General features: G+C 54.7%; 2 protein-coding genes across 2 annotated transcripts in view; one reads left to right on the forward strand and one right to left on the reverse strand.

Annotated features, from left to right (window-relative positions):
- Positions 1-23286, forward strand: part of LOC104532093 (zinc finger SWIM domain-containing protein 5-like) — a 28986-nt gene extending 5700 nt beyond the window's left edge. Inside the window, 14 exon segments of the mRNA XM_010177203.2 lie at positions 2635-2783; positions 3353-3503; positions 8855-9034; positions 11352-11526; positions 13904-14052; positions 14970-15107; positions 15625-15686; positions 15688-15895; positions 16321-16456; positions 18193-18350; positions 20557-20660; positions 20662-20748; positions 21055-21136; positions 21541-23286. Of these exon segments, the coding sequence (XP_010175505.2) occupies positions 2635-2783; positions 3353-3503; positions 8855-9034; positions 11352-11526; positions 13904-14052; positions 14970-15107; positions 15625-15686; positions 15688-15895; positions 16321-16456; positions 18193-18350; positions 20557-20660; positions 20662-20748; positions 21055-21136; positions 21541-22403 (2642 nt within the window). The 3' untranslated portion in view covers positions 22404-23286.
- A 1884-nt stretch (positions 23287-25170) lies between these two features.
- Positions 25171-27595, reverse strand: UROD (uroporphyrinogen decarboxylase). Its single transcript, XM_010177214.2, is given in 10 exon segments — positions 25171-25335; positions 25522-25588; positions 25852-25952; positions 26097-26234; positions 26364-26439; positions 26441-26517; positions 26771-26968; positions 27066-27128; positions 27328-27407; positions 27490-27595. Coding segments are annotated over 10 exon segments (993 nt in total). The 5' UTR covers positions 27518-27595.
- Positions 27596-27829: the final 234 nt, after the last annotated feature.

Raw genomic sequence — 27829 nt, forward strand, 5'->3', positions numbered from 1 at the left:
CTGCTATATGAGAAACGTGTTACGCAGGCGCCGGGCTGTTTTACATGCCGTTCCCTGCTCCTTTGGAGCTGAGACATGGAATCACTTATTGGCTGCGTCACGGCATGCTGCTGCTGAAGCCCCCATGGTGTGAACGTTGGCAAGGGGAAGTGGACAAATCCTGCCATTAATATTTCCCAGCATAAATCCCGTTGTTTGCTCTTAAATGTTTATCCAGCTCCCCAGCATAATTGGGCAGCCTGTTATCTGTCGGGTTGCGTTGCACGTGTGGGAATCCGCTATTACAACCCTCTCTCTGAATCTTTTATAGGAAAGCAAAATACATTTACAAGCAAATTTAGTTTTTATTTGGAGGCGCGGGAGGCACGTTACTAATTTGGCTGCGGCCCGAACCCCAACGTGCGAAGTGCTCAATGTGGTGCGTGGGAGAAGGAGGTTTTATTTAGCTGCACGCTTCTTTCCTCGCTGCTTGGGCTTTCCATTGCTAATGCTATGTGTGAGCTGCAAGCGCGGAGGGTAGCCCCAGGAACCCCAGAAAAATGCAGCCACTCTTTGCATCTCGCTCGCTCCTCCACCTTTATCTGTCACAGCAGCCTCAGTGAGGGACCAAGGATGAGCTGAGCCTAGGTGGGATGGGTCACCCCAAGCATCCACACCCTCCTGGTCCATATAGATGCAGCCAGGTGACCCTATAGAAGTCCAGACCCGACTGGTCTGGATAGCTGCAGCTGGGATCATCAGGTGTGATGGTGGGGAAGAGGATATTAAGAGTCTGGGATACCTCGGTGATGGGGCTGGATAAGCGCTCGTAGTAGACAGATTAGTCATCGGTTCCTGATAGGGGATAATCGCTGGCTTGTCTGCTCTTTATCTGCGAGATATAAGGACTGGGTTGGGGGAGGGAAGGAAAAGACAGGGAAAAGCTGAGATGGCCAGGAGGACTGCCCCTGGTCTGGTGGTCCCTTGTGGCTCACAGCAGGACTTGGCCACTGGCCGTGGGGGAGCAGGATCAGGGCTGTAGGCGAAAGCTCTCGTGCTCATCCAGAGGCTGTAATTTCCTTTCTGCTGCTTCAGCTCCCATCCCAATTATGTGGTTGTATCAACTATAAATTATTCTGTAGAAGCAGCAGCAGCATCCTGTCCCTTCAGCATTGTGCAGGCTGCACCTAGAGCTTGCTAGAACTGCTCTTGGGCAGTGACTGTTAGCAGAAATTAAATGAATTTTGTAAAGGGTGTTAAATAGTGGTATCTTATTGAGTTAAGAACATTCTCAGCCTTTGCTGGAGAAGCAGAACTCCTTGGGTTGATGTCCTCTTGCTTACAAGCCCAGGTGAGACAGTTGCCCTGCTGAGCAGGCATCGTGGAGCTTGATTTTCATGAATTGCATTCGAGCTCCTGGTTCAGCAACGCACGGGGCTGGGGTGTGCACAGCATCCTGAGCTGTTTCTGCACAAAAATGATCTCTGCTCCCCAACCAGATCCCAGCTGAGTGGGGAAGACATCATTGAGATTTAATTGGGAACGTGTCAGCTACAGCATCCCTTGGCTGTCTGTGCAGCACCTTGCTTTTCCTGCAGTGACCCCCTTCCTCACTCGAGATGGGAGAAGCAGACCAAAGTGGAGCGGAGCATCCTCCAGCCGCACAGGTCCCTCCTTGGCCCTAGTTTTCCCTGAGGAGTTTCTGCAGAGCAGGACTCAAAAGCTGGGAGCTGAAAAGCTGAGTTTCTGTTCCTGTTTGTGCTCCTGGCTGCTTGCTGGAGCCGAGCTGCTGCCTGCCTGGTGAGCCTCGGATGCCAGGGCTTTGCTGGGAGGTAGGGCAGCGCTCAGGGGGAAAAACGGGAATTGGAAGGGTCAAGGCAAGGGGAGGTGAATCCAAGCTGTTGTTTAAAGCACTTGTGGGTTGTTTTGTTTTGTTTTTGTTTTTTTATTCTCTGGAAGGTGAAATACAGCCTGTGAGCACACATGTGCCTGCCAAAGGCCCTGCTCTGGTCACAGTTTGCTCTTTGAAGGATTATTGATCCTTTGCTCTTTCCAGCGAAGGGTCTGTCCCAGGCAGGTACGCTGATGTGCAAGGACTTATCCCCTTTCCTAAAGCAAATGGGGGGCAGGACCAGGTGTTTAACCTGGGGTTCTGGAGCCCCCATGCAGTGGTACCTTTGTTAGACTGTTCCTAAGGTGATGAAGGACTTGCAGGAATTGGAGCTTTACTGATGCTTAAGCAAACTGGGGATGTGGAGCCGGAGGAGGAGCACCCCAGGCAATCCCTGGAGCTGGAGAGCGCTCCGGGCTCTGTAGCCGCACTGCCTGCATTCCCAGGGCTTTGAAGGAAGGCAGGTCCCTTCTCTTCCTCAGCCTTGCTTGATGTGGGGTGCAGAGGGAGTGGGGCCAGCTAGGCTTCAGCCCTGTGGTCAGGATCCCGCCTGATGGCTGCTGCCACCACCGTGGAAGGAGAGCATGATGCTGCCGGCTGGGGCTTACTGCCGCAGAACTTGGTTGGTTTTCTCTCACCTGAGCTGATAAAATAGAGGTGGGTCCCTATAAAATAGAAGTAGGTCCACTTCTTGCTGGTGGGACTGCTGACCCTGCTGCTATAAACATGGTTGTCTCTTTTCTCCTTCCTCTCCATCCCCCCAGGTGCTCCTGACCCCACTGCTGGGGCCAGCATCGATGATGAGAACTGCTGGCACTTGGACGAGGAACAGGTCCGAGAGCAGGTGAAGCTGTTCCTATCTCAGGGAGGGTACTACGGCTCGGGGAAGCAGCTCAACTCCATGTTTGCCAAGGTGAGGAGGAGCCGGCTGCTCTCCCCTCTCTGCTCAGCGTGTCACGTAGCCGGCAGCTCGCCAGCTGCCCTGGCAGGGTGCCCATCACAGCTGGGAATCTCTGCTCCAGTGCCTTCTCGCCTGGTCACGGAGCAGGCAGTTGTAATCCAGGCTCTGGGTCAGGCCTGGGTTGTCTCATCCGCTCTCCTGGCAGGTCTGTTCCCCCCACACAGTGGGCTTGCCCCCATCTCCCCATCAGCACGATGTGGGGAAAGCCAATCCTGCAGAGCCTACCGAGACCTTGGAGAGGTGACACCAGTCTATGGGCTCTTCTCTTTCTTTGCAGAAGGGCCTTGTTTTCATGTTCTTGATTGCTTGGTCCTCTTCACAGCCTAGGCTGTGGCTTCTACTCAGTTGGACTCCAACCAGCCACATCACAGCTGTTGCATGAGTTATAATGTATGACTATATGTTATACACACATACAGGTATATATTTACAGTCTGGAGCCGCAGACTGAGGGAGCTGTGGGTTGCCAGCCCAATGACCATGGTTTGTCTCACCAAAGACCTTCTCTCTGTCCTTTCCAGGTCCGGGAGATGCTGCGCATGAGGGACTCCAATGGGGCCAGGATGCTGACGTTGATAACGGAGCAGTTCATGGCCGATCCTCGGCTCTCCCTCTGGAGACAGCAGGGGACGGGCATAACGGAGAAGTGCCGGCAGCTCTGGGATGAGCTGGGTAAGGGTCACAGCCTTGCAGAGAGCAGCAGCAGGGTTGTCTGGGCTGCTGGGCCAGCGGTCATCATCTCAGAGGCCTCTGGGACTCTTCTTTTGGGGGCATAGACCCTGAGAGGTGCCAGGAGTTTATCTGTCTCCTGCTGGGGAAGTCCTGGTGGGACAGCTGGATCAGGGCCAAACTACACAGTTCAACACCTTAAACCAGCCCCTCTCCTGCGAAGGGGTCAGGGGTGATGTGTGTGCAGAATGTGGCTGGTCTCATACTTGCAGCAGCCTGGTGTTTGATGTGCTGCCCCAAAGCCTTTGTGAGGGAGGACACAAGCTAGTGAGCCCCAGGGGCTAGATGTAGCCTGGACATGGAAGTGCTGTTCCTGGAAGAACCGTGATCCAGCAAGGGAAATGCAGGTTCTCAAGTCTCGTCCCAGCTAACAGATTTCTGCCTGCTCTAGTGCACGTTTCTATGATGAGGGGAGCAAGACGGCCAGCACAGAGCCAGGCTTTAAGGGAAATGCAGTTCTGGGTAATTCTAGCTAAGCACCTTAAACACCAGCTCAGCTGGCTGACACCATAATATCATTAGAATGAAACATTTAGATGACGTGGGCCCAGGAAAGCTGGTTGTGTGGTGGAGTTAACCCAGCAGCTCTGGGCTCTCCTGGACATCTGGGATCTTGGGTGAATAGTTTGACTTGTGCCATAGTTTTACAAGTGAGTTTGAGCTTCTCTGCAGCCAGCTGATAGGAGATGCTGTGCAAGGGCAAGGGCTGGGACCAAAGGGATGGTGTAGAGCTGGAAGAAGGATGAGGGTGGTTCAGGATCTGGAGCATCTGAAACTGCAGCTGGGATCACAGACCCTCCTACCAAGTGCCCAACAAATGCAGACATAACTGTGAGACCAGCGAGCCTGGCCAAACTGCGTAGACAGGTCTGGGCAGGGGTGGGATGTCTTGCTTCTGTGTGAAGTTCCTTGGATGGAAATTACCACGCTGGCTCTGGAGAGCTCATCTGTGCTTGCTTGCCAAGAAGATATTTCCAGGATTTTGGGATGCTGCAGCTAGATGGTTGGATATGCAAGAATCCTGAAAAGGTGGCCAAGTCCACCAAGCCAGAATTTCCACATGGAAGAAAGCAAACACATCAGTGAAATGGGAATGGACGGGTGTCTGGGCAGGCCTGGATGCAGGAAGCAATTTGCCCAGAATTACAGATTATTTGTCTAGATTTCAAGCCCTCTATCTGAGCCAAGAACCCTCCCTCCCTTCCTACACACACAGGGAGGGAGTGTTTGGGTTTCAGTCCTGGCTTAACCATGCAAAGACCAGGTTGGTGTGCGTAGTTTTGGTCAGCAGAGTGGGAGGAGGTGACAGCATGTCCCCGTCAGCAGATGGCAAGGTGGCTAGGGGAGCTTCAGGGTCCTACCGAGTCTGGATCAGTGTGACAGCCAACACACGTCAGAGCGAGTGGCTTGCCTGGCATAGGCATGTCACATGAGAGGGTCTGGGCATCTCCATGCTGAAGAGAAGCCCCTGTGGAGGACACAGTGATGGTCCAAGAAGCAGCTCCAGGGCAGGATGGGCATGGACTGTACTCAAAGAAGGAATTATTTCCCCATCTTATAGAAGCCTTTTGGATTTGGCTGTGAACAGCATTTGCTGTAGGAACAGAGCATCCCTCTGAAGGAGGAGTGGAGGCAGGGAGGGACCAGAGCTGCAGCGAGTTGCTAGTCTTCACCAGTAACAAACATCACCATCGCAGAGAGGAGTCCCAAACCATCACTGGGCGTGTGAGGTGGTGAAGGCAGGTGTTCTGACCGCCTCTGGGCTGCAGATGCCAAAGCTGCCCAGTGTTACCGCTGCTGCCAAAGGGAGGGATGAGGGACCTGTTGCCAGCTGCCACGGGAAGCCCCAGACAGACCGTGTTCCCCTTCCACGTGGAAGAGAAAAATGGGTCTCACAGAAATTATTTTGGGCACGTGTTTAATAATTAATCATCGATTTTAGCAAAGACTGCATCACAGACTTGCGTGGGATTGGAAGAAGATCAGCCTTAAAGAAGATTGTGGATTTATGCTGGGGAAAATGTAAAGGATTTTGGAGGATTTCAGAGTTAAAAAAAAAAAAAAAATTAAAATAAAAAGGGCATCGTTTGCTTGTGCATGTGCTGCCAACTGAGCATCTATTGCCCCGTCTGCTGGGGAGCCAAAGGAAAGACCTGCGAGATGGAGAGCTCTGCAGCGTGGGAGTATTTGCCCTGGCGCATTAGTACTTATGATTAAAGCCTAATTACAAAAAATAGACGAAAAACCAGCTGAAGTGCAGCCTGACCTTAATCTGCCTGGAGACGGGTTTATTTATCTCGGCCACTTGTTTACAGTGGGGAATTTCAGCAGATTAAGCCAGGGAGCAACCCTGTGGGAAACGGGAGAATTTCTTTGATGGTTTGGAAACTTGGGCGCGGGATTGGAGTGCCTGTCCTCTCCGGGGCCAGCAGCCGGGACTGCTGGGCTGGGAAGGCTCCAACCCCGCCGTCCCTGCACCCAGTCCCGTCATCAAAAAGCATTTTTGTTTAGAGGCTTAGCTTAATCATGATCTGCTGCTTTGTTCCCTGCTTAACCTCCTGTTATTGGAAAGTTCAGATGAAGGTTTCTGCAGCATGTGAACAGACACGGAGTCTGACCCGGCGTGGCGTTTCGGCTCAGGACAGGAGTCACTTGTGCTGTCAGCTGATGTCACTTGACCATAGGACTCAGAAAACCCCTCTTTTCCATCTCTCAGATAACTCTTGCAGATGAGATGAATGCAAATCTCTCTTCGCTCCTTGTTCCCACCTCCCTGCCACATCTTCCCTTCTGCAGGAGGCCCCAGGAGCACAACATTTTGGCAGGCAAAGATGCCTCAGAGGTCTCCCAAAAACAGGCTGCAAAGTCACGAGGCTTCTGAGGATCACAGCTGAGCTGTGGGAGCCAAAAATCCAGCAGGCGCATCCTGCACCAGGGGATGGCAGAGCCAGAGCACCAAGCCCTGTTAACGCCGGTGAGCCGAGGCACTCCGTGTGCCATCAGAGGTGTGGGCCGAAATTGCCAGAGGCTGCTTTTTGCACAAGCAGCCCCAGAGCAGGTGAAGAGGGGCAATGACAACAGCTGGGAGTGCTGGTGGGAAAGTGATACCCAAAACCAGTTCGAGCCCTGGGATGCCCAACACAGGAGCCAAGCGCATGATTTAGCTCACACCCTCCCGAGGAGGTGGGAGTTTTATGCCCTCAGGGTGGCAGCAGGCAGGCGCCCAGTGCTCAGCTGAGGGACAGTAACCAGAGCCTTGAGGAAGACTCATTTTCTGCATCTGAGACTTGGATTTTTCGAAAATTCTGTGTCCGTGAAGCCCCCATGGAGCCTGCATGAGCCTGGCAGTGAGTGACATAGACCTGTTCTGGGAGGGATGGGCCTTGAAAGCCCCTAAGGAAATAACTCTTCTCTTGCACATGCATTAATTGCCAGTGTTGCAGCTCAGAAGTTTCATTTCCCCCTGTTCATTGGAAAGGAGTGGGGTTTTGGTGGAGTTTCCTGGGAGCAGCAGAGCTGAGATGCAGATGGAGCTGGACTGGGTGAGGGCTGCTTTGAATATTTGCTGATCTTCAGTGCCTGGGGTTGCTTTTCCTGTGCCTGTTCCTGGATGTGATGCTGCTGCCACCATCTACATTGCAATGCCGTGACGTCTCTCCTGCTGAGCCAGGCCACTCCAAGGAGCCGGACATGCACAGCCTCCATGCCTTATCAATGATTTGAACCAAACGTGTCCAGAAGTCCCAATTGGCAGAGGATGGGTCCTGGGAAATGCACCCCGAAAGCCCACCAAAGCTCAGCTATTACCCAGAGGAGCGGGGAGATGCTGGAGTGGAGCCGGAGTCAGGACATTGCTGCTTGGCCTGGTTTTGCCTCACTCTGCCCAGAAAAGGGACCGGCTGCTCCGGTTGCCTGTGCTGGAGCTGCAGTCTCGCTCGGGGCTGTTTGGCTGGACAGCGTGGCCGTGCAGCTGGGGACCTGCCACACAAAACACAGCGAGCGAGGGGGGTGGTTTGGGCACGTGGAGGAATCTCCTCACCGCGCAGCAGAGCTGCAATGGGTGATGTTGTCCTGCTGCTGGCTGTCACTTTGGGATGGGAACTTTGGCTCTGGAAGTGACGGAGAGGTGAGGGAGAGCAGCTGGCTGGGCAGGGAGAAGGAAGGTGCTCCAGGTCTCCACTGGGCCCATTCAGGAGAGGCAGGGGAGGGTGTTTCTGCAGGAGGCTGAGCTGTCCTGCATGCGTGGCAGGAACTGACATGGGCAGGGAAAGGAGCAGCACAGGCTGCTCAGCCCAGGGGGATCCCTGGGGACACCGCACGCCGCAGCTGTGCCGGCACACAGCCATCCCACCCCACAGGGCAGGCACAGGGGAGGGGACATGCTGTATCCTGGCAGCCTTGCATGGAAATTTGGGCAGAGATGCAATTAGCTAAAGGAGAATTCACGGTTTTGCAGTTATTTGGGTTGCTGCAGCCCTTTTCAGAGCAGTGGGTGACCCAGGAGAATCGACAAGGCTCTGTTAGCAGCACCAGCATCAGCCCTTCTTATGAAAGGATGAGTTGGATCTCAATGATGACTGATGTCCTCGGGCCTGCTTTTGCCTCTCATGCAGCAGGCAGCATCATCAGGCCTGTGAGGTCCCATGGTTGACCTGGAGGGTGTCAGCATGGGTGTCCTACTACTGATGGGCACCTCTGCACATGAGATCTGGAAGGGTCTTGCCTGTGGAACATTAAGCCAAGTTCCAGGTTTCTCTGCAGCCTGGGGGCTATTGGGGATTAAAAAAGAAAAAGAAAAAAAGGAGGAAAATGCACTAAATCTCCTTTTTAAATAGTTGAATGCAAATGGCCTGAAGAACAATAGCAGATGAAATAGCATTCGGAGCAGGCTTTAAAGTGCTTGGAACGTGGGTAGGATCAAAATCAGGTTAGTCTTTGGAGATACAGACTCTGCAGCTTGCCAGGGTGTTTTTAAGCATGCTTTGATGTGTAGTTCAAACACTAGATTTGTCCTGGCATACAGAAACACTCACAAATGCATACACAGCCACTCTCTCCTTCCCTCCTCTTCACTGTCCCCCATCTCATGAGATTATAATTTAGCTTCATTACAAAGGAGTTTTACTTTTATTTAAAAGCTGTCTAAATCCCCCTCCTGGGTCCATGCATTATGCTGAAATGAGTTTACGAACACCGATGAAACCTTGCAGGCTCTCACAACAAACGCGGCAGCAGAAGAGCTTGGCCCCGTGGGTATGGTGATGGCACCTCCTTGATTTCTTGGCTTTGTTTAGGGGCTCTGTGGGTGTGCGTGGTGTTAAACCCACACTGCAAGCTGGAAGAGAAATCCTGCTGGCTCCGGCAGCTGCGCAAGTGGGGTGAGATGGACGTCTGTCCCCTGGAAGATGGCAATTACGGTAATGAGCTTCCCAACATCACCAACGCGCTTACGCAGAGCTCTGCTCACAGCCAAGGTGAGTCTGGACAGGGAGTGGAAATCTAGATGGTGGCCACAGGGTTTGGGTCTGGGTCAAAACTCACCCCAAAGTTGAGAGACCTCAGTTCACCTGCTGGTGATATTTCTATGAGTCACGGGAATACAAAACATTTCCCTTCATAGCCTCTAGTTTTAAATACACTTGCAGACGTTTGGCTCTTTGCTACATCTTGGGTGAAGTCACGTGTATTTGAGCATCAAATTAGAGGCCATTTTAAAGCAGTTTGATCTTGGGGGAGTTTAGACCTCTATGGTCTGTGCAGGTTTGGGTGTGGAGTTTTACAGAAAGCCAGCACTGCTTGAATTGAAGCAGAGCTGAGCTGGGAAGCTCTGGCTCTAATGTGAGAGTGAGGAGTTGGAGATGATGCAGAGCCCCTTTCCCAGCCCTTGAGCTTTGCTTATGGGCTTTGATTCAGGTGATAGATAAGTTATTAGCCAGGAATGTTAAATGCAGTTCAAGTGCAGAGCACAAACAGAGCATTGCAGTTATGCTCTGATGTTCCTTGGGGTTGTTGCACGAAGGGGTTGTTCCTTCATGCTAAAATATTTTCTCAGCTCCTGACTAAGCATTTGTTCCCTTTAAATTTAAGCACTTTGTGTTCCCTTTTCCTTGAAGTAGATGTTATTTGAAAGTTACTGCTCTCACCATGTCTCCTTCTGCTGCACTGGAATTTGCTCTTTGGTGTATTATATGTGGCCAAAGTGGGAAGAGGAGAGGGGGATGGCAGCAGTTGGGGAGCATGGCTGTCCTGCCAGCCCACCCCAGCCATGGCCAGGACCGTGTGCCCCAGCTGCTCGCTGCACCTCCCTGTGCACATCCTCGGGGAGCAGCTTAATTTAAACCTGGCCTTGCTCCATGTCCTACGCCAGCCCTGGGATAACCCCCTGGTGTTCCCAGCTCTGCTGAGGATTCACTCTGGCATTTGAGGCAGGCTGCTGGGGCTGAGCAGGTCACTTTTTTTAGATGTGGAGGGAGCTTCCGAAGTGAATGCCGGGGACGTCCCCTTGTCCCCGCACTCCTGCCTCTCAAGCAGGAGACTGAAAGCAGCATGGATCCTGGATGTGTCCTGGGGTTAATGTTTGTGCATATGCAAATACTGCTGCAGATTGTTGCCAACCTCTTTTATTATTAAAGGAGAACAGATGATTCCTGAAATCCTTCCTGGTAAAGTTGAGCAGGCTTGGTTCTCTACGTACGAACACCTGTTTAATTTCTCTTCACCTCGGGGTGTCTGCAGCGTTCACACTAATTGCTTGTTGCCATCGTTTCCAGAGCGTGTTTATCCAGCCTCCCTGGATCAGCTTTGAGCAGTGCCTTTTGTTTCCCTGCCTTGAATGCATTTAACTTGGCCCATCTTGTGGGTTGCGGGACCTAACAGTCAGCACTGCATCCCCTTTGGAGCTTCCCGTTTTGCAGTCCACCAGCTGTGCTTGGCCCTCACGATGCGGTGCGGCTAGAGCGATAGCAGGCTTGCTCCAGACAGTCCTTTACCTCCCGACAAACCACTTGTCTGATGTGTCTGGAAGGACTGAAATGCTCGTCCAGCATTCGATAGCTTAAAAAATGTCAGTGAAGTTAGAGCAGCTCTGAAGAGGAGCACAGACATCTGCTGCAGAGCAGCAGTGGGGTTTCAGACGATGCTGTCTCCTCCCTTCCAGCCCTCTGGTACAGCCAGAGGAGGTTGCTGGAAGGCGATGGCTCTGGTTCCCCCAATTGCCTGGAGGCAGATGAAACACACTCAGGCAGTTCCCTTCCATTCCCTTCCTGGCTTCAGGTGCTGCTGATCTAAGCAGCTGTGGTTCAGTGAAGTTGGGACTTTGCATTGGAGCAGAAGAGGAGAGCTCATGGTGTTTGCAGGGCAGTAATGCTGAGGAAGTCTGGTCCTGACCCCTGGCAGCTGCCCTGCGTGCCGAGCGTCACAGGGGTGGGAATGCACTGCCACATTTCAGGGGATCAGCCTCATGTGTGACAGTGGATTGTCATCAGGAGGCAAACGGACAGGCAGTCCCTGCCTCTTTCCTCACCTCTCTGGCAGGGCAGCTATTCTAGCAAATGCTGTCCAAGGAAATGGCAGTTTCCATCAGAGACGGGATGGGCAGCAGAGGTATCTAAAGGCAGTCTGCCACAGCACAGGAGCCAGAGCCCCTGTGTCAGCTTGGCAACGGCTGGCGTGGGACCAGGAGGGGCTTTGCTCTCCTTGTAAAGACATTGCTCTGCCCAGGGTGGTTGTGTCTGGGGGCAGGAACAGGTTGCCCCTGCCCCACCAAGGCACTGATGTTTTTTCTCTTTGCAGACTCACTGGCCAGGCCCAGACGAACCGTGTTCACCCGGGCGATCGAGGGTTGTGACCTCCACTGGCAGGACAGCCACCTGCAGCGCATCATTAGCAGCGACTTCTACGTGTCTCCCTCCTACCAGCGAGAGGGCGAGAGCCTCCTCTTCAACTCCCAGGGGCAGCCGCTGTGGCTGGGGGAGCATCCAAACCAGCAGCCCCTTGCATGGCCTGGGTGGATGTGATTGCTAGTGGAGAAGAGCCACCCCAAGCATCAAAGAAGCTTTGCTACCCTGGGTCCTTGCAAGCTTCTGCATCCTAGAATGAAAGTACCTCCTTGACCCTTAGCCTGAGGAGTAGGATGAGCAGAAGAACTGGATACCCTCCCACAGGCCAGCTACAGTCATTGTAGCAGGCCCCACATCTTTACAGTCTGGGTTCCCCTCGGGCAGCTTGGACCAGGCTCATCATGTCCTCTTCCACCCTGCCAGTGTTTGGCTGTCCCCAGTGCAAGCTCTCACTATTCTCAGTACCGGCGAACTGAACACTTAAAGTCCCTTGGAACTTGGCTAGGGAGCACAGCTGTATCCTCTGGATTTTTTTTTTCCCTGCTCTCACCCTCTCTTTAGTCTTCCCTTAAAGGCAATTAGCAGACAGTACAATTAATTAAGCCTTGTATGAGCTTAAGGCATACTGGCCCAGTCAAGCCTGGTACCCTCCTGTGTTGTAGATCTTTAGTCCACGTACCTCAAGCTACACAACTTTTCTACTGCCAAGTCGTGACCCTGGGCAGATCTGCAAACTCTCAACAACTACAGGGCTGGGATGAAAACAAGTGAGACAAAGAGCTTGGGGGGTGCCTGGTGTGGCTGTCAGCTCTCAGACTAACCCCAAAATGGCAGAGACAAGCCACCCACACCTCCAGGAGGGTGGATGCCCCATCCCTACAGCCCAAGGGGTGAAAGTATGGATGTGGAACAGGTCAAAACCCACCACTGCACTGTTGTCCACTCCAGGAGCTGGGGTCTGCTGGCACCCAGCCAGATGGGAAGAGAATATTTAAAGTCATGCAGAGATGTGGTTTGTGAAGCAGCAGGCACTATGTTGCTAATAAGACCAGGAGATAAGTTAAAAAAAACCCATGTGAAGTCTGCTGGTACACCTCTGCTAGCTTAGCTGGAGCAGGAGAGGACATTTCTGCTCTGGGAGTTTTGTGTAACTGCAGGTCTCCTCCCCCTGCAGCCACAGGCAGTGGTGGTGGGTTAGTGCTTCCAGGGACTCCATCTAGCAGAGACTTGGTGTCCCCAGCTCCCCTGTCCCTAGCATCATATGGGTTCTGGTGAGCCCTTTGGCCCACCTGGTTGGTGCATGTTATTTTTTCTGATGTATTTGCTGTGATTTTTGGATTTTGCACTTTTACTTTCTTGGCACCCCTTCAGGGACTCAGTGCTGGGAAAGGAGTGTGATTTGTCAGCAACTTCCAGTGATGAATTCAGTGAGAAGCTGAGTATTTCATCCATTTAGCAAATGAATAGAGGAAGCAACAAGAAGTTCTTTTACAGATGTGTTTGTTCTGAAACCTCTTCCTCATGTATTCCTTGTGGATGACCTTTGGGACGTGGAAACCCCATTTGTGGAGATGGTTGTCTGCATTTCCAAAGCTTTCTGAGCTGTTCCAGGAACAGAAATTATCCCTCTACCATAATTTTAGATCTTCTGTGTTTGCCTTTCCCCCCCACACCCCTTTGGTAGGACATTTTCCAAGAAAATGAGATTTTTGCTGCTTATTATGCAGCATGTCATGTCATCTGCACCTGCTAATTTCTCACTCAGTCATAATCCTCTCCACAGTTGCTTGTGATTTCAGGTGGGCAATGAGCAGCAGGAGCAGATGAATTCCTAAGCAACTTTGAGTCTTGGGGTGGGGGGTTGGTTCCTGCAACTGTTCCTAGTAATAAAACACCAGGTAGGAGAGCTGCAGGAGAGATGGGGTGTTGGCAGAGCTTGCTCCACAGAGGTGTTAAGAAAGCAGTTCAAAACATCCTCCCAAATCTGCCAGTGCCCCTGGGGCAGTGCTGGATGCACAGCATCACCCCATGTATCATCACCTGTGCCATGAGAGCAGGGAGAAGTGTTTGACAAGATGCCAAGAAGTGTTTGGGCGCATGCAATGAGATAAAGCACCGTAAGCCGTGCAGATTTTAGGAGAAAAGGGTGGCAGGTTTGTAACAACCTGTGTTTGGAGTTGTCATATTGCAGCAATGGTGTGTTGGAAATGCTTCCCCTAGTTAAGGTTTGTGGAGGTGGGGATTTAGGTACTGACGTGGCTGCTGTGGGTTGAACGTGGTAGGAGTCCCATTAGTATTCCTGGTAGGTGTCCCTGCCAGGAGCAGGGAGAAAGGGATGACTTTAAGGCAAGGAGGAGGAGTTTAGCTGGGGTGTGGGGAAGACCAGTAGAAGAAAATGCCCTGAAGCCTTGATGCTGTTAGGTTCTCTCCCCCCCATCAGTACCATCCCATGAATTTTTGTGCTCCTCTGGCTCAGCCATGCCCCTGCATTTGTCCTTTCATTGCAGAACATGTCCCAACAGCCTGTGCTCGAGTGGATGCCCTGCGCTCCCATGGCTATCCCAGAGAAGCTCTCCGACTAACTGTGGCCATAATCAACACCTTGCGACTGCAGCAGCAAAGACAGCTGGAGATTTATAAACATCAGAAGAAAGGTATGAGTAGAGCTATGGGAGAAGCATCCCATGAGGTCTTGCTGGGGTGTCCCAGCTGGTTGAGAAAGTCTTCTCCATCTCAAAGAGTGGTGCTGCCCCATCCAGAGCGGCAGAGGTTGACAGAGGGCAGTGCTGGATCAGACTGATACATCTGGTTGCTTGAGCCAAAGTGTATTGATACCCACCTGCAAAGGACAGAGAGGTGCCCACGTGCTGTCTTGGGGCTGCTGGAGTAGGAGTGTTTTTGTTCCCACTCTTGCCATGTCTGGTGGCCTGTAAGGCTTGCACAGGCAATGGTGGGTGATACCTGCATTAAAGAGGAGCTGCTTGTCTGCAGAGCTGCAGCAACTGGCTGTGTGTGCTACCTCCAGCTTGTATTCACGGGGTAAATTGTACCAGGAGACAAGACCAGAGTTTCCTTTTGCAGTCACAGCTGGCAGAGAGCTGGGGTCAGTTACTGCAGTGCTGCTGGTGGTCACTGACTTCTGGGCCTTGCTAGTTCAGCCAGCCTGAGATCATCAAATGATGGAGCTTTCAAGACTCACAGGGAGTCTTTGTTGTCTCCAGGGAGATTTCTGCTTCTGTTTCCAAAACATTCAGGCTGCCATTGCAAATGAGTCCATAAGCTGCAGGTCTGACTTTATAGACCCTATCTTGGGACTCTGCAGCCCCTCCTGTCCTCCTGGAACAGAGAACGAGCTGCTGCATCTTATGTGGCCTTAGGGCACCTTTTTTGGGGGGTACCTGCTCCCTCTGATGTCTGTGGCAGGCCAGCTGTGCCCGAGTTGGCCCTGGAGGTCCCCATGTCCCAGGCCTGTGGGGTTAGAAAAGGCCTTTGGTCTGGGACACCTCTCTGGGTGCAGGATCTGTCTTTAAAATCCTCCCTTTTAATGTCTTGCTGTTCCCTTTCTTTGCAGAGCTGCTGCAGCGAGGAGCAACCACCATCACCAACTTGGAGGGCTGGGTAGGCCACCCTCTGAACCCCATCGGCTGCCTCTTTCTCACCCTGACTGAAGCTTGTAGATTAGAAGAGGAAAATTGCCTTGAAATTTCAGGTACCGGGCACTCCTCCTGGCTCCCTTCCCAATGGCTGCAGCTGAACCAAGCCCGGAGGGCAGACCCTGGGTGCAGGTCTGGGGCTTGGGACTCCTGGGCTCCAAATCTCCCCTCTCTCTGCCTTCGCAGGAGCAGCCAGGGCAGAGCTGCAGTGCAGAGAGGGAGAGTTAGTGCCCTGAGTTTTTCCAGCCTTTGGGGTTCACAGCCAGAGCAGAACAGGAGAGTGGCTTAGCAGAGCTGGCCCAAGGCGTGCTGGCCCACGAGAAGGCTCTGGTGTCAGCTATGCACTTGTTGCACAGGTCTCAGGTCTCCTGCATCTCCTAGTGAGAGCAGGGAGAAGGGTGAAGCCCACATCTCCCGCAGGGAGCTTTTATCCATCATCTCTGGGTGATGGAAGGCAGGCAGCAAGGGAAGCGTGGGTGTTGCTTCTGAAGTTGAGAGGTTTTTCTCTCTGCTCTGGTTCTGCCACTTAGGAAGGTTCTTCTAACCTTTCTACATCTCTCCCCCTTCTTCCAGACACCGGGGACTCCAAACCCCCAGTGTATCAACACGTGCCCGTCGCAACCGGCAGCCAAGACAGCAAAAAACAGCGGCGAGTCCTACCTGTCCCTGGCCTTAGAGGTGGCCCTGATGGGGATGGGTCAGCAAAGAGTGATGCCCGAAGGTCTCTATGCCCAGGACAAGGTGTGCCGCAACGAGGAGCAGATCATCGCCCGGCTGCAGGACCTGGAGCTGGACCCAGTGCTGGTGCAGACCCTGCGGAAGCAGTGCATCTTGCTGCTGGAAGGTGGGGGCTTGGTCCATCTAGCTGGCTCCTGTGTCTTAGCTGAGTGCTGGTCACATCTCTAGGGTGCCCTTGCCAAGGTTTACACCTGGCTGACCCCATCCTGGCTTCTTCCTCTGAGGGTATGGTGCTGAGTCTGTAGGGTGGCTGCTCTGCCCCATCATCTGGCAAAGCAAGGGTTTAGGGTTTGCTGACATCCTTGGAGCAGGACCACCTCAGAGGCATTATGGAGAAGGGTGCTAAACATGTGGCCTCAGTTTCTGAGGGATTTTGACCTGAAATGTTTTTTAGAAAAGAAAAGAGCAGCCCTTTGCCTTAGATCTAACTTTAGTAATGCACCAGAGAGCTGCTGAGCAGATCCTCAAAGCAAACCCCAACCACAGATCTTGCTGTGCTAATTATGGCTGATGAGCTCTGCTTCTGCCTAGGTGGACCCTTCAGCGGCTTGGGAGAAGTCATCCACCGTGAGAGCGTCCCCATGCACACCTTTGCCAAATACCTGTTCTCTGCCCTGCTGCCCCATGATGCAGATCTGGCGTACAAGCTGGCTTTGCGGGCCATGAGGTTGGTGCATGTTTTATTCTGTCTCTGCCCTCTGTTTTGCCTCCCTCTTCTGCTCCTCTGCTCTGCCAGGAAGCCGGGATGCTTTGCGACCCTGGAGCAGGGATGGGAGTGGAGGCAAGTTTGGAGCTTGCCATCCCTGGGATCATCCTGAGCAGTGTGTAGGGCTGCCCAGGCACCAAGCAGTGCAAAGAGACTCCTGCTCTCTCTTTGGGTGACTCCTGGTTTTCAAGCCCCATCTGTAGAGGTTTGCATGGGCCTGATGTCTGCTGGTCCAGCCCTCTGCCCAGCCCCTCGCCCCAGGCTGGACTGCCACCTGTCTGTCCTGGTGACAGGTGTCCTCTGCCAGAGGAGGTCCCAGGCAGGGATGGTGCTGTCATCTGCCTCCTGTCTGCCGGGCCTCGGGTGCCCTGCAGCCCTCCCTGCCCACAGGAAGGGCTGTTATTCTGGCACAGGTGGGCAGGTGATTTGCCCTGGGCTCCAGGGTGGCGCAGAGCCGGGTGGAGAGCACAGCCACGCTCTGTTCTCCATTAAAGCCCAGCTCCATCTTTAGGACTGGGGACAGGGCCAATGCCGAGAGCTGCCCCATTTTGCTCCCCAGGGCATGACACACCTCAGACATCAGCCACTGTTCTGCAGTTTTTTGGCAGGGGCTGGATGGGTCTTGAAAAAGGCTGGAATTTCCCGAATGAGTCAATGCTTGAAGAACCGTCAACCTCGGAGCGTCCCAGTCCCCTCTCCCTCTGACATCATCTTTCTTGCGGCATTTCCTTGGTGAAATGGGCCATCTCTCCCCAACACCAAGGGAAATTTTGAAATCCCCCTCTGTCCTGGGAAGAGCTGCTCGGGAGGACAGACAGACCTAAAAGAGCGGCCAGAGGCCTCTGCAGTGCGTGGGGACACCACACCCCACCAGACCTAAGACCTCCAGCACCAAGCAGGAGTGGAACTGCCCTGGGGGTGTATGTTGCTCTCTCATCATCTGTTAGTGCCTGTCCCCTGCTCCCAGCTGGGACCCCCTGTGTTGGAATGTCTCTGACCTCAGCTGGGAAGGTTGGGCTTCTGCTGCCCCATGGGTACTCCAAGCCTGCAAGTGAGGAAAGCAGAGGTGGTTGGATGCTCTCTGTGTCCAGGGGGACAATTTCCCTCCTGCATGCCTTGACTGGCCATCAAGGTAGTAACACCAGTACCAGCTCAGGGATTTAAGAGCCAACATGGTTTTGTCAGCGTGGCTGGTGACTTGAGACTCCTGCTCCCCTTCCTTAGCCTTCCTTCTCCCCTGAGTTTTCCAGGCTTTTAGATATCCCCACAAAAGCAGGTAACCCAAACCGCTGCGAGGGCCCTGGGGAAGTGCTGCTGCTTCTGATCACAACCGAGCATTTTAAGAAGAACCAGATGATAGAGCCCAGAGTTCTGCTGGGCGCTCTGACATGAAAGGAGCAGGGAGGGAGGAGGGATTTTGCCTTTTTTTTTTTTTTTCTGAGGCTTGTGCTTTCCCTTACAAGTTTATAAATCACTTCACGGATCATTCTCCTCCTTTCAAGTTGGTCTCAGATTGATCCCTGTGCCCATGTGTTGAGCACGCAGCCTCAGGAGCCCCAACACGTGCACGGCAGCAGGATGCTTTCAAAGACGGCGCTGCGGGCAGCCCCTGCCTCGCCTCAACAGCACCTCGGGGAGAGGGGCAAAGCTGGGGCTGGGCTGGGGTTTGATGTTCCCTCTTACCATTTACCTTTCAGGTTGCCCGTCCTGGAGACCACGGCACCATCTGGCGACGTGACTCACCCCCACCACCTGGTCTCGGTTGTCCCCAGCAGATACCCGCGCTGGTTCACCCTGGGGCACCTGGAGTCACAGCAGTGCGAGCTGGCCTCCACCATGCTTACAGCAGCCAAAGGTTGGTGGGGGACCAGCTCTGGGACTGGAGTGATGGGACAATGCTGCACAAGAGCATTGAAGAGATTTTTGTGGAGAAAATAGGGAGCTCTTGGCTTCTGCTGGCCTTGGAGCAGCCTGCTGGAGTCTGGGAGCTTTGGAGCTCTTTCCCAAAGAGCCGCAAGGCTTGTGGTCTGTCAGGGTGGGACAGGAGGTTCCCAGGAGGTGCAGGCAACCCTGCAGGGCTGCCAACCACCCTGCTGCAGTTCCTGGGTAGTCCCCCTGGGTGATGCTGGACCATGCCTGCCCTGCACTATGGTCAGCTGCTGGGTCAGCTAGCCCTGACAGACGTGTTGTGGGTTCATGCCATGGTTTAGTTTGAAGCTGCTTATCCTTTTGCCTCTGCTTTGTCTCTTCCTGCCCTGTGGTAATGATCTTGCACAGGCTGTAGTGGGGAGACCTCCCTGTACACCAAACCACGTCTGGCTTTTAGCAGGGCTGGAGACTGGGACAGCTGTGCTGGGGAGGACACGTTGGTTCCAGTGTGGGGGCGCTCATAAAACACCTCCTCGCTGGTCTCTCAGGCCTCTTTTGTTCCTGCCCAGGCATAATGATGAAGGCGAGCACAGGCTTTTCATTAAACAACCCTCCATCCTCAAACCAACCCTACCAGGGTGACAAGTGCCTTGTGCCCCACAAGGGTGGGCAGGCCAAGCGCTTACCACTGCCCGCTGCTGTCCCACACAGTCTGCGGCAACCTCCAGCCCCTGGTGCTGCCAGCCTGACAGGGAAGGTGCTGCTTCCCCAGTGAGGTGGAAGGTAAATGAGCTGTCAGAAAGCTCCAGCCTGGCTGCCTCAGCAGCATCCTCACTCCTTCCAGTCCTCCTCCTTTTGGCTGCTTTTCCAGGGCTGATGGTGTCCTGCCCCTGCCTTGCAGTGCCCTGATGGAGAGCTGGTACCTGGCTTATCCTTTAGTTTCTTCTCCCTTCCAGCACCTAAAGGGGATGAGGTTTTTATGCCGGGGGTGTAGAGCTGTTGGATTCCATGGGTTTCCCATCGTCCCCTTCCCCGGGTGTTCCCCTGCCGCAGCATGTCCCGATACGATCCTGCATCCTTGCAGCCTCTCCTGCCCACACCCCCACAAACCATTTTAGGGAGGCTGGGATTTTGGTGGCGGTGCAAGCAGCTGCTGTGGGTGGCAGGCGATATCTTTAGCTATTAGTCACCCGAGATGTCTCTGTGTGCCCAGGTGCAGCACTAGGTTTTTCACACTGCTGTGCGTTATTTGGTTTTCTTTGTATGAGGTTCATCTGCTCAGTTTACGGCTGTGGGAGTAGAAACATAAACCTGGAACAAAGCAGAAGGACTTGATGTGGCACATTTGCATCTCTGGTCTGCACACACACCAAAGGTCCCTCTCCCCAGCATGTGTCCCACAGGGGCTGACAGGAGGATTTCCCAGGCCAGATGCAGAATCATGATACTAATATGCCTTGATGGGTCCCTCTTCCAAGATCCTGCCCCATCTCCCAATCCCATCATGTATCCTTCTGGCACCCATGGCCTCCTGTGGCTGGAGTCCCACAGCATCAGTGAGTGTTGTGCCAGGAACCCCCTTCTTTGGGGGTATCTCAGCCTGGCTCAACTGCGTGCCTGACCTGGGCCATCCAAGACCAAGCCACAGTGAGTCTGGATGACCCTGGCCCAGCCTGTGCTAGCCTTGCAGAGGGAAGGGACAAGGGACTTACTGCACAAGATAGTATGTGTGCAGCACAGCAAACAGCTTTCCTTCTTTTTAATGTACTAAAATGAAGACTGACCTTTCTGCAGCCATTCAGCACTGGGCATCTCCCCAAACCTCTCCTTTGTTGGGAAGAGTCTGCTTTACAACTCTCAAATTCGAGCCCAGGGTAGAACATCCAAGTGCCTGGAGGTGTCTGCTAATGCTCCAGGACATGTCAGGGATCAGTCAGGGCTGTTTGTCCTCTCCCTGAGAGGATGATCTTGAGTGAGGATGGGTGCTGTAGGATGTGTCCCCTCCTGGAGAGGACACCGTGTTTTGCTGTTGGACTGCAGGACCTGATCCAGCATCCCTGTGTGTCCCTCCACGTGTGTGTCCAGAGGGACTGACCATGCTGAAGGGGCTGTTCACCACCCAGTGCAGGCAGGAGATGGGGCTTAAGGGTGAGGGGAGGCTGAGCCATCTGACTGTTCTTGCCTGCACCCAGGGGACATGCTGCGCCTACGCACAGTGCTGGAGGCCATCCAGAAGAACATCCACTCCTCCTCCTTGATCTTCAAGCTGGCCCAGGACGCATTCAAGATTGCCACGCCAGCCGACAGCAACTCGGACACCCCCCCCAGCCGACAGCAACTCGGACACAACATTGCTCAACGTGGCGCTGGAGCTGGGGCTCCAGGTATGGGATGGCTCTGGGGATGCTGGTGGCCCTTCTGCCCCATGCACTGCAGCAGTGGCGCTGATGATGGACATCCATCAAGCAGGCAGTCCCCCGTGGAAGGAGTAAATTCACCCCTGCATGGCCCTGAGCAGGGGAGCTCAGCCCTGGGAGGCCCCTGTGCCCACTGCAGTTTGGGTGGAGGCAAGGCAGCGCCGGGGAACCGGTAGCCAGCTGGGACAGGGGGATTTTAGGGGAGCACTACTGTGTTGGGTGGTCTCGTTGGAGCCCTGTGGGGCAGCCGGTCACCCCAAGTTTGCCTCGCAGGTGATGCGCATGACCCTGTCCACCCTCAACTGGCGGCGGCGGGAGATGGTGAGGTGGCTGGTGACGTGCGCTACTGAAGTGGGTGAGTGCCACGCCGGGGGGGATCTGGCCTGTTTCTGGTGGGAGCAGGGTGGGCAGGGAAATGCCAGGGTCATTCATAGCTCTGGGTGTCTGAGCTCTCCTGGGTCTCCCATTTCTTCCTGGGTAACTGGATGAAAAAAAAACAGCTGTCGGCGCTGGGGCCACGGCAGTGGCCAGGTTTGGGACTGGGACAGGTCCCCTGTACCTGGGCCAGGCCAGTGGTGTTTCCTGTGCCCTGTGCCCATAGCTTCTGCCTGTCTCCCTCTGGCCCTGTCCCTGTTGGGACAGAGGCAGCAGCTCAGTGCTGCCATGGGCTGGCTTTGCCCTGGCTCCAGGGACTCAGAGGAACCCTGTGATCCAAGCGGGGCTCCAGGGCTGTGCCGTGACCCCAGTGTTTTCTTGCAGGGGTGAGGGCCCTGGTGAGCATCCTGCAGAGCTGGTACTCGCTGTTCACCCCCACGGAAGCCACCAGCATCGTGGCAGCCACGGTGATGTCCCACAACACCATCCTGCGCCTGAGCCTGGACTATCCGCAGCGGGAGGAGCTGGCCAGCTGTGCCCGCACGCTGGCCCTGCAGTGTGCCATGAAGGACCCGCAGAACTGCGCCCTGTCTGCCCTGACCCTCTGCGAGAAGGACCACATCGCCTTTGAGACTGCCTACCAGATCGTCATCGACGCCGCTTCCACTGGCATGACCTACACCCAGCTCTTCACCATCGCCCGCTACATGGAGCACCGGGGCTATCCGCTCCGGGCATTCAAACTGGCCTCGTTGGCCATGACGCATCTCAACCTGGCCTATAACCAGGACACGCACCCAGCCATCAACGATGTGCTCTGGGCCTGCGCCCTGAGCCACTCTCTGGGCAAAAACGAGCTGGCAGCCATCATCCCACTGGTGGTGAAGAGCGTGCACTGTGCCACGGTGCTCTCGGACATCCTTCGCCGCTGCACCATGACGGCCCCAGGGCTGGCCGGCATCCCCGGCCGCAGGAACTCGGGGAAGCTGATGTCCACCGACAAAGCCCCCCTGCGACAGCTGCTGGACGCGACGATAAGCGCCTACATCAACACCACCCACTCCCGGCTCACCCACATCAGCCCACGGCACTACGGGGAGTTCATCGAGTTCCTCAGCAAGGCCAGGGAGACCTTCCTCCTGGCGCAGGACGGGCACATACAGTTCGCCCAGTTCATTGACAATCTCAAACAAATCTACAAAGGCAAGAAAAAACTGATGCTGCTGGTGCGGGAACGGTTTGGGTGAGCCCTGGCCGCTGCCACGCTCACTGGCAGGGTCCAGCTGCAGCACGGGGATTTGGGAGAGAAGAAGGAAGGAAAGCGGAGATCACCTTCCCCCCCCCATCGGCAGAGGCTGCTCTGTTCTGGTCTTCTGTTTCTTTTTTTGTTTTCTTTCTTTTTTTTTTTTTTATTTTTTTCTTTCTTGGATATAACCATTTCACATGCTGAGAGGATCCAGAGATTCCTTGGGCACAAACCAAAAGGCAACCACAGGGAAAAAGGATGGTTCGCTCAGCCCCCTGCCCTCCCTTGCCAATACCAAAAGCTAACCTGGAAATCTAATACCTCTTTCCTGAAGGAAGCGGTCGCTGGAGGGATCTGAAGGTTGCAAAGTGCAAAAATCTTTAAAATTCTGTGGAGAATTAAAAAAAGAAAACAAAAAAAAAAAAAAGAAAGAAAAAAAAAAAGAAGAGCGAGCAAAGAAACCCACAACACTAGAACCTCATGCGTCACCAAAAGCAATGGCTTTGCAGAGTGCTTCTCCCGCCCGCCCGAGACATGCAAACTCCTCTATTTGTGAAGATACTTCAATAAATACAAGTTAAAGTAACTGTTCTCAGGGATTGCTTACTAAAAGTAACACACACACAAAAAAAAGCATTTATGATACTGTAAATACTATAGTATATGTGTCAATTATTAAATTGTAAAGTTATAATTATTTATAATTCTGTCTTTTATTTGGGGGATACTTGAAATTGTCGTGGGCTGGGGCGATTATTTTTATTATTGCTATTATTATTATTATTATTGTTATTATAACTATTATTTAAAACAAAAAAACAAACCACAAAACAAAACCACAGACAAAAAGAGGAGGAGGCACACGAACATTTCTCAGGTTCCCACAGCATCGTCGGCAGCGAGAAGGGTGTGGGGGGAGGTGAACATCCGCTCGACTCACAGCCCTGGGATGGACGGACGGACGGACGGATGGAGGGAGGAGTGCAGCCCAGCGCTTGAGGACAATGAAGGAAGGGACTCGAGGCAACGCTCGCTCGACACACATGGATGCTGGCAATGGAGGACACGAGCCCACCGCCTCGTACACGGCCATCTCCCGGTGGGCGCAAGGGTGCGAGGTGCCTGGGTGGCGGGCGGGCACCAGGGCTGCCCAGCTCCTGGGGAGGGATTGGGGCAGGTGCAGCTGACTCCCTGCACCCTTCTGCTTCCCAGCTCCGTGGCGCAGCCAACACTCAGCCCTTCCCCGAGCTTCGCCCCACGCCGGGGACAGACTCTCCAGCCCTGTGCCGGTGGCTCTTCGGTTTTGGTTCATTTCTTTGCCAGCGGGTTGGGAGGGCTGGGGGGGGGCAGGGCTGGTCTGGATGGTGACTTGTAGTTAGAGAACATGGGCTAGTTATCTGCTGTCTGGTTTGACTTAAATTTTTGGCAAGTGACTTGTGTCTGCGCTCCGGCCAGGAAACCAATTGTACTTGGTCTCTGTCACCACTGAAATAGCGGTCTTCAGCCAGTCTGTTTCTCTTTTTTCCCCTCTCTTTTTTGGATTTTTTTTGTTTTGTTTTTTTGCGTGTGTGTGTATGTGTGTGTGCGACCTCTTCATCTGATGTTTAATAATAAAAGGGATGAACGTTACTGCCTGTATCTCTACTGCCTTTCTCCAAAGTTGGAGGGGTAACCACGCTTGCTGGGCAGCCTGGCATCGCAGGGAGGAGGTGGCATCACAGCCCCATGTGGTACCCAGCTCCTGCACCCCAAGGAGGAGGATGGATGGAGCCAGGCAAGGCACCCTGGCTGCTTTAGGGTGCAATTCCCTGCTGCATTCAGCATCAGCAAGTCCCTGCCCACCCTGGTGGCACTGCCCCATCTGTGCCAGCTACAGCAGTGTTGGCACCTGTGTCCTGAGCTTTCCTACAGCCAGCCTAGACTGCAGTTAGTGTGCTGCAGTGTGGGGTGTGGTGGCACAGAGTCATAACTCCAGGGTTCCTGGGTGCTGCTGGCACCTTGGGCTGCTTTCTGCAGGGTTTGCTGAGCCCTAGGCAGAGATTGGAGATCAGGAGGTGTGCATGGGGGAAGAGATCTCCAGGACCAGTGGGATGGTCCCAAAGAGGCTGTGGGATCTGGAGGAAGAGCAAGGGCAGCGCTAGGGCCATGGTGTCACTGCCACCATCCCAGCCAGTGTGGCAGGGGGTTGGTGGTGCTGGTGCCTGGAGGGTTCCTGCCACGTGGCTGGCTGTCCCCCAGGTGAGTGCTGCTGGGTCTCCCAAGCACTGGGTCACTGCCATGTTGCCTTTTGCCACCCGAGCAGGACTGTGGCACAGCTCACACTGCACCTGTGGCAGTGGTCAGCTCCCAGGCTGCTACCCAGCCAGCCTTGGGCAGCTCATCTCCCCTAGCAGGGCTGGGCAGATCTGTGGTGCCAGGAGATGCCTACTGTGCTCTGGGCTCACATCCTCTCTTGCAAGCCCTTAGCACAACACTACAGCCTGGCAGGGAGAGGCCTCCCCCACTTTCCTGGCACCCCCGTTTCCCCATTCTGACCCACAGGATGGGGCTCAGGCACTCTCCCGACCTCACATGCCCCACTGCCAGGCTTCCATCACTGCCCATCTCCTCCTGGGCCGTCCAGTTTCCCGTCCCCCCAGCCAGAGCCACACGGCTGCTGCGGAGAAGGTGCTGGTTTAATGCTACAGCCCAGACTGAAGTGAGCCCTGTGACAACACACTACTCGGGCTGACTGTTCCCAAACCAGTCCTGTCCCCAAGCCCCCAGGCTCAGCTGTGCTTGTTGATGTGACGGGAATGAGCATGCACGGCCTCCACGAAGGCACCCACATGCTCAGGACTCATGTCAGGGTAGAGGCCATGGCCCAGGTTGGCGATGTAGCGTTGGGTTCCGAAACCCTCCAACATCTTCTTCACCAGCTCACCGATCTTCTCCTGCAGGCACAGCAGAAAACCATCTGTCAGCCCCATCCAGCCCAGGTAGTCCACCCCCCACCAGTCCCCAGCCAGCCTGGAGGACTACTGGGACACAAGCCAGCACTACAGGTGGGGAAACTAAGGCAGGAGGTGTTTAACACAGGTGGGAACTAGCCCCAGTTGCTGGTGATGGCCACTGCTCACCTTGGGTGCGTAGAGAGCACAGGGATCCAGGTTCCCTTGCAGGGTGACATCTTTCCCTGTCTGTGCCCTGCAGCAGAGGAGGCAGGTGAGTTGTTGTGTGTGGTGCAGAGGCTGGGGGCAGCCAAGTGCCTGCAGCCCCCACTGCAGGACACACGGGACCCCTTGGTACAGCCCCTGGTTGCTGTGAGCTCCATGTAGCATGGGGGCCCAACTATCCCCACCTCTGGAGCAGAAATCTCCAGGCCTGGGGTGGCTCAGGGAAGAGGAAGAGGTCAGGGTACCCATCCCAGGGTGCTGCCCAGGCTCCCAAGTGCTTTGCCAGACTCTTACCGAGCTTCCTGGGGCCGGATGGTCCAGTCAAGACCAACCACCTCATAACCAGCGTGGGCCAGATCGCGCAGCGCGTAGTGTGCGTCCTTTGCAAAGATGATCTGGGGAGGGAGGAGATGGGCAGTGACTCCACTATGGGTCAGGGCCCACTCCACAGCCTCAGCTGAGGGAGGCGGGTACCAGGGGCTGCCCCGCTCTCCAGCAGCCCCCAGATGCCAGGGTCAATCCAGGCAGCCCCAACTCACCATGGGCACCAGGGGCAGCGCCTCCTCCTTCAGCCTGCTCTTGACAGCCTGGGCGATGTCTCGGATGTAAGGCAGGGCAAAGTCCTGAAACTGCTCCGGGCCCAGGTGACCCGCATGGGACTCAAATAGCTGGAGTGCCTGCCGGGGACATGGGGCTGGGAGAGCTGCACCTCAGTCTCTCCTCCTCCCAGAAGCTGGTCCCTCTCTGCTCCGTGTCTCCAGTCCCTGCCTTCCTGCCTGGCCCTGTTCCCATACCCTAGGACACACCTGCGCTCCAGCAGCCACCTGCCCCACAAGGTAGTCAGTGATGACATCAGTCAGCAGCCGCAGCAGTCGGTGGCTGGTGACGGTAAAGCCAGCTCTTGGCCTTGGCCATTGTAGTGGAGCCACCACCTTCAATCATGTAGGACATGAGTGTCCACTGTGGGAAGGAGAGGAATGGAGTGAGGAGAGTGATGCAGACGGAAGAAGACACGAGGGGCCAGTCACAGTGCTGAAGGTAGGACCTGTGAGCACCCCAGAACTGGGGCACAGCTGCTCCTGCATTGAATGTTCCTCACCCACACACTTCTACAGCACCCACAACTCTGGGGGTGTCATGGCCAGTGTCACCCCAGAAGAAGGAGCAGAGAGGCCTGGCTGGGAAGCCCACATGGAGGAGCCCCATCACTTACAGGTGCCCCAGAGAAGCCGATGAGGGGCACCCTGCCCTCCAGACTGTGTCGTGTCAGCGTGATGGCCTGGAAGACGTAACCCAGCTCCGCAGTCACATCCACTTTCTGTCGCAGTTTCAGCAGATCCTCGACCTCCTTCAGAGGCTCTGTGAACGTGGGTCCTTTGCCGGGGACCATGACAACCTCCATGCCCAGCGCCTGGGGACAGATGAGAATGGAAGAAACAGGAATGAGGTAGCCTCAAACCCAGCCCTGTTCCTAACCACTGCTCCTCACCACTGGCCATGGCTCTCACCTGGGGCACCACCAAGATGTCAGAAAAGATGATGGCAGCATCCAGGGGGAATCGTCTGAGCGGCTGCAGAGGGGAAGAGACAGCGTCAGTGAGCGGCTGGGACCAGCTCCTCATGGAGGACCTGGACAAGCACATGGGGCAGTGGGGTCCCCAAGGGCTGCACAACTTACTGGGGCCACTCGAGGTGACCAGACCCAAGGTTTTTCCTCATCCCCATCTGGGCGAGATGAGGGGACACACAGACCCCCTGGGGGATGCTCACCTGCAGCGTCAGCTCACAGCACAGTTTGGGGCTCCGGCAAGTGGCAAAGAAATCCTGCGCCGCCCGGGTCTCCCGAAACTCTGCAAGGGACCAGCACAATCATTACAGGGTGTGCACCGTGGCCCCCTCACCGTCCCCCCCGGCACACCTCCGCCTGCTCACCGGGCAGGTAGCGCCCCGCCTGCCGCATGCACCACACCGGGGTGTGCTCTGTCTCCTCCCCGCGTGCTGCTCGCAGGAACGTGTCGTTCTTCAGCTTGGGGAAGCCCTTGGGGCTGCGGATGAAAAGAACAGACAAGGGCTGTCACCCACGAGGGGTCTAGGTGCCCTGCCAGACCCCTGGGACAGGGGGGGCCAAGGCCAGTGGCTCATCCCTACTCCCTGACCACAGCCCAGTTGTGACAAACGTGACAAACGCTCCCCATCATGGTCCAGGGCCTCTTCCTGCTTGGGATCGCGGGGCCCTCTCTAGGACAGCGATGCCTGGCCCAGGGCCCTGGGA

This window comes from Antrostomus carolinensis, unplaced genomic scaffold, assembly GCF_000700745.2.
Source record: "Antrostomus carolinensis isolate BGI_N321 unplaced genomic scaffold, ASM70074v2 scaffold22190, whole genome shotgun sequence".
NCBI lineage: Eukaryota > Metazoa > Chordata > Aves > Caprimulgiformes > Caprimulgidae > Antrostomus > Antrostomus carolinensis.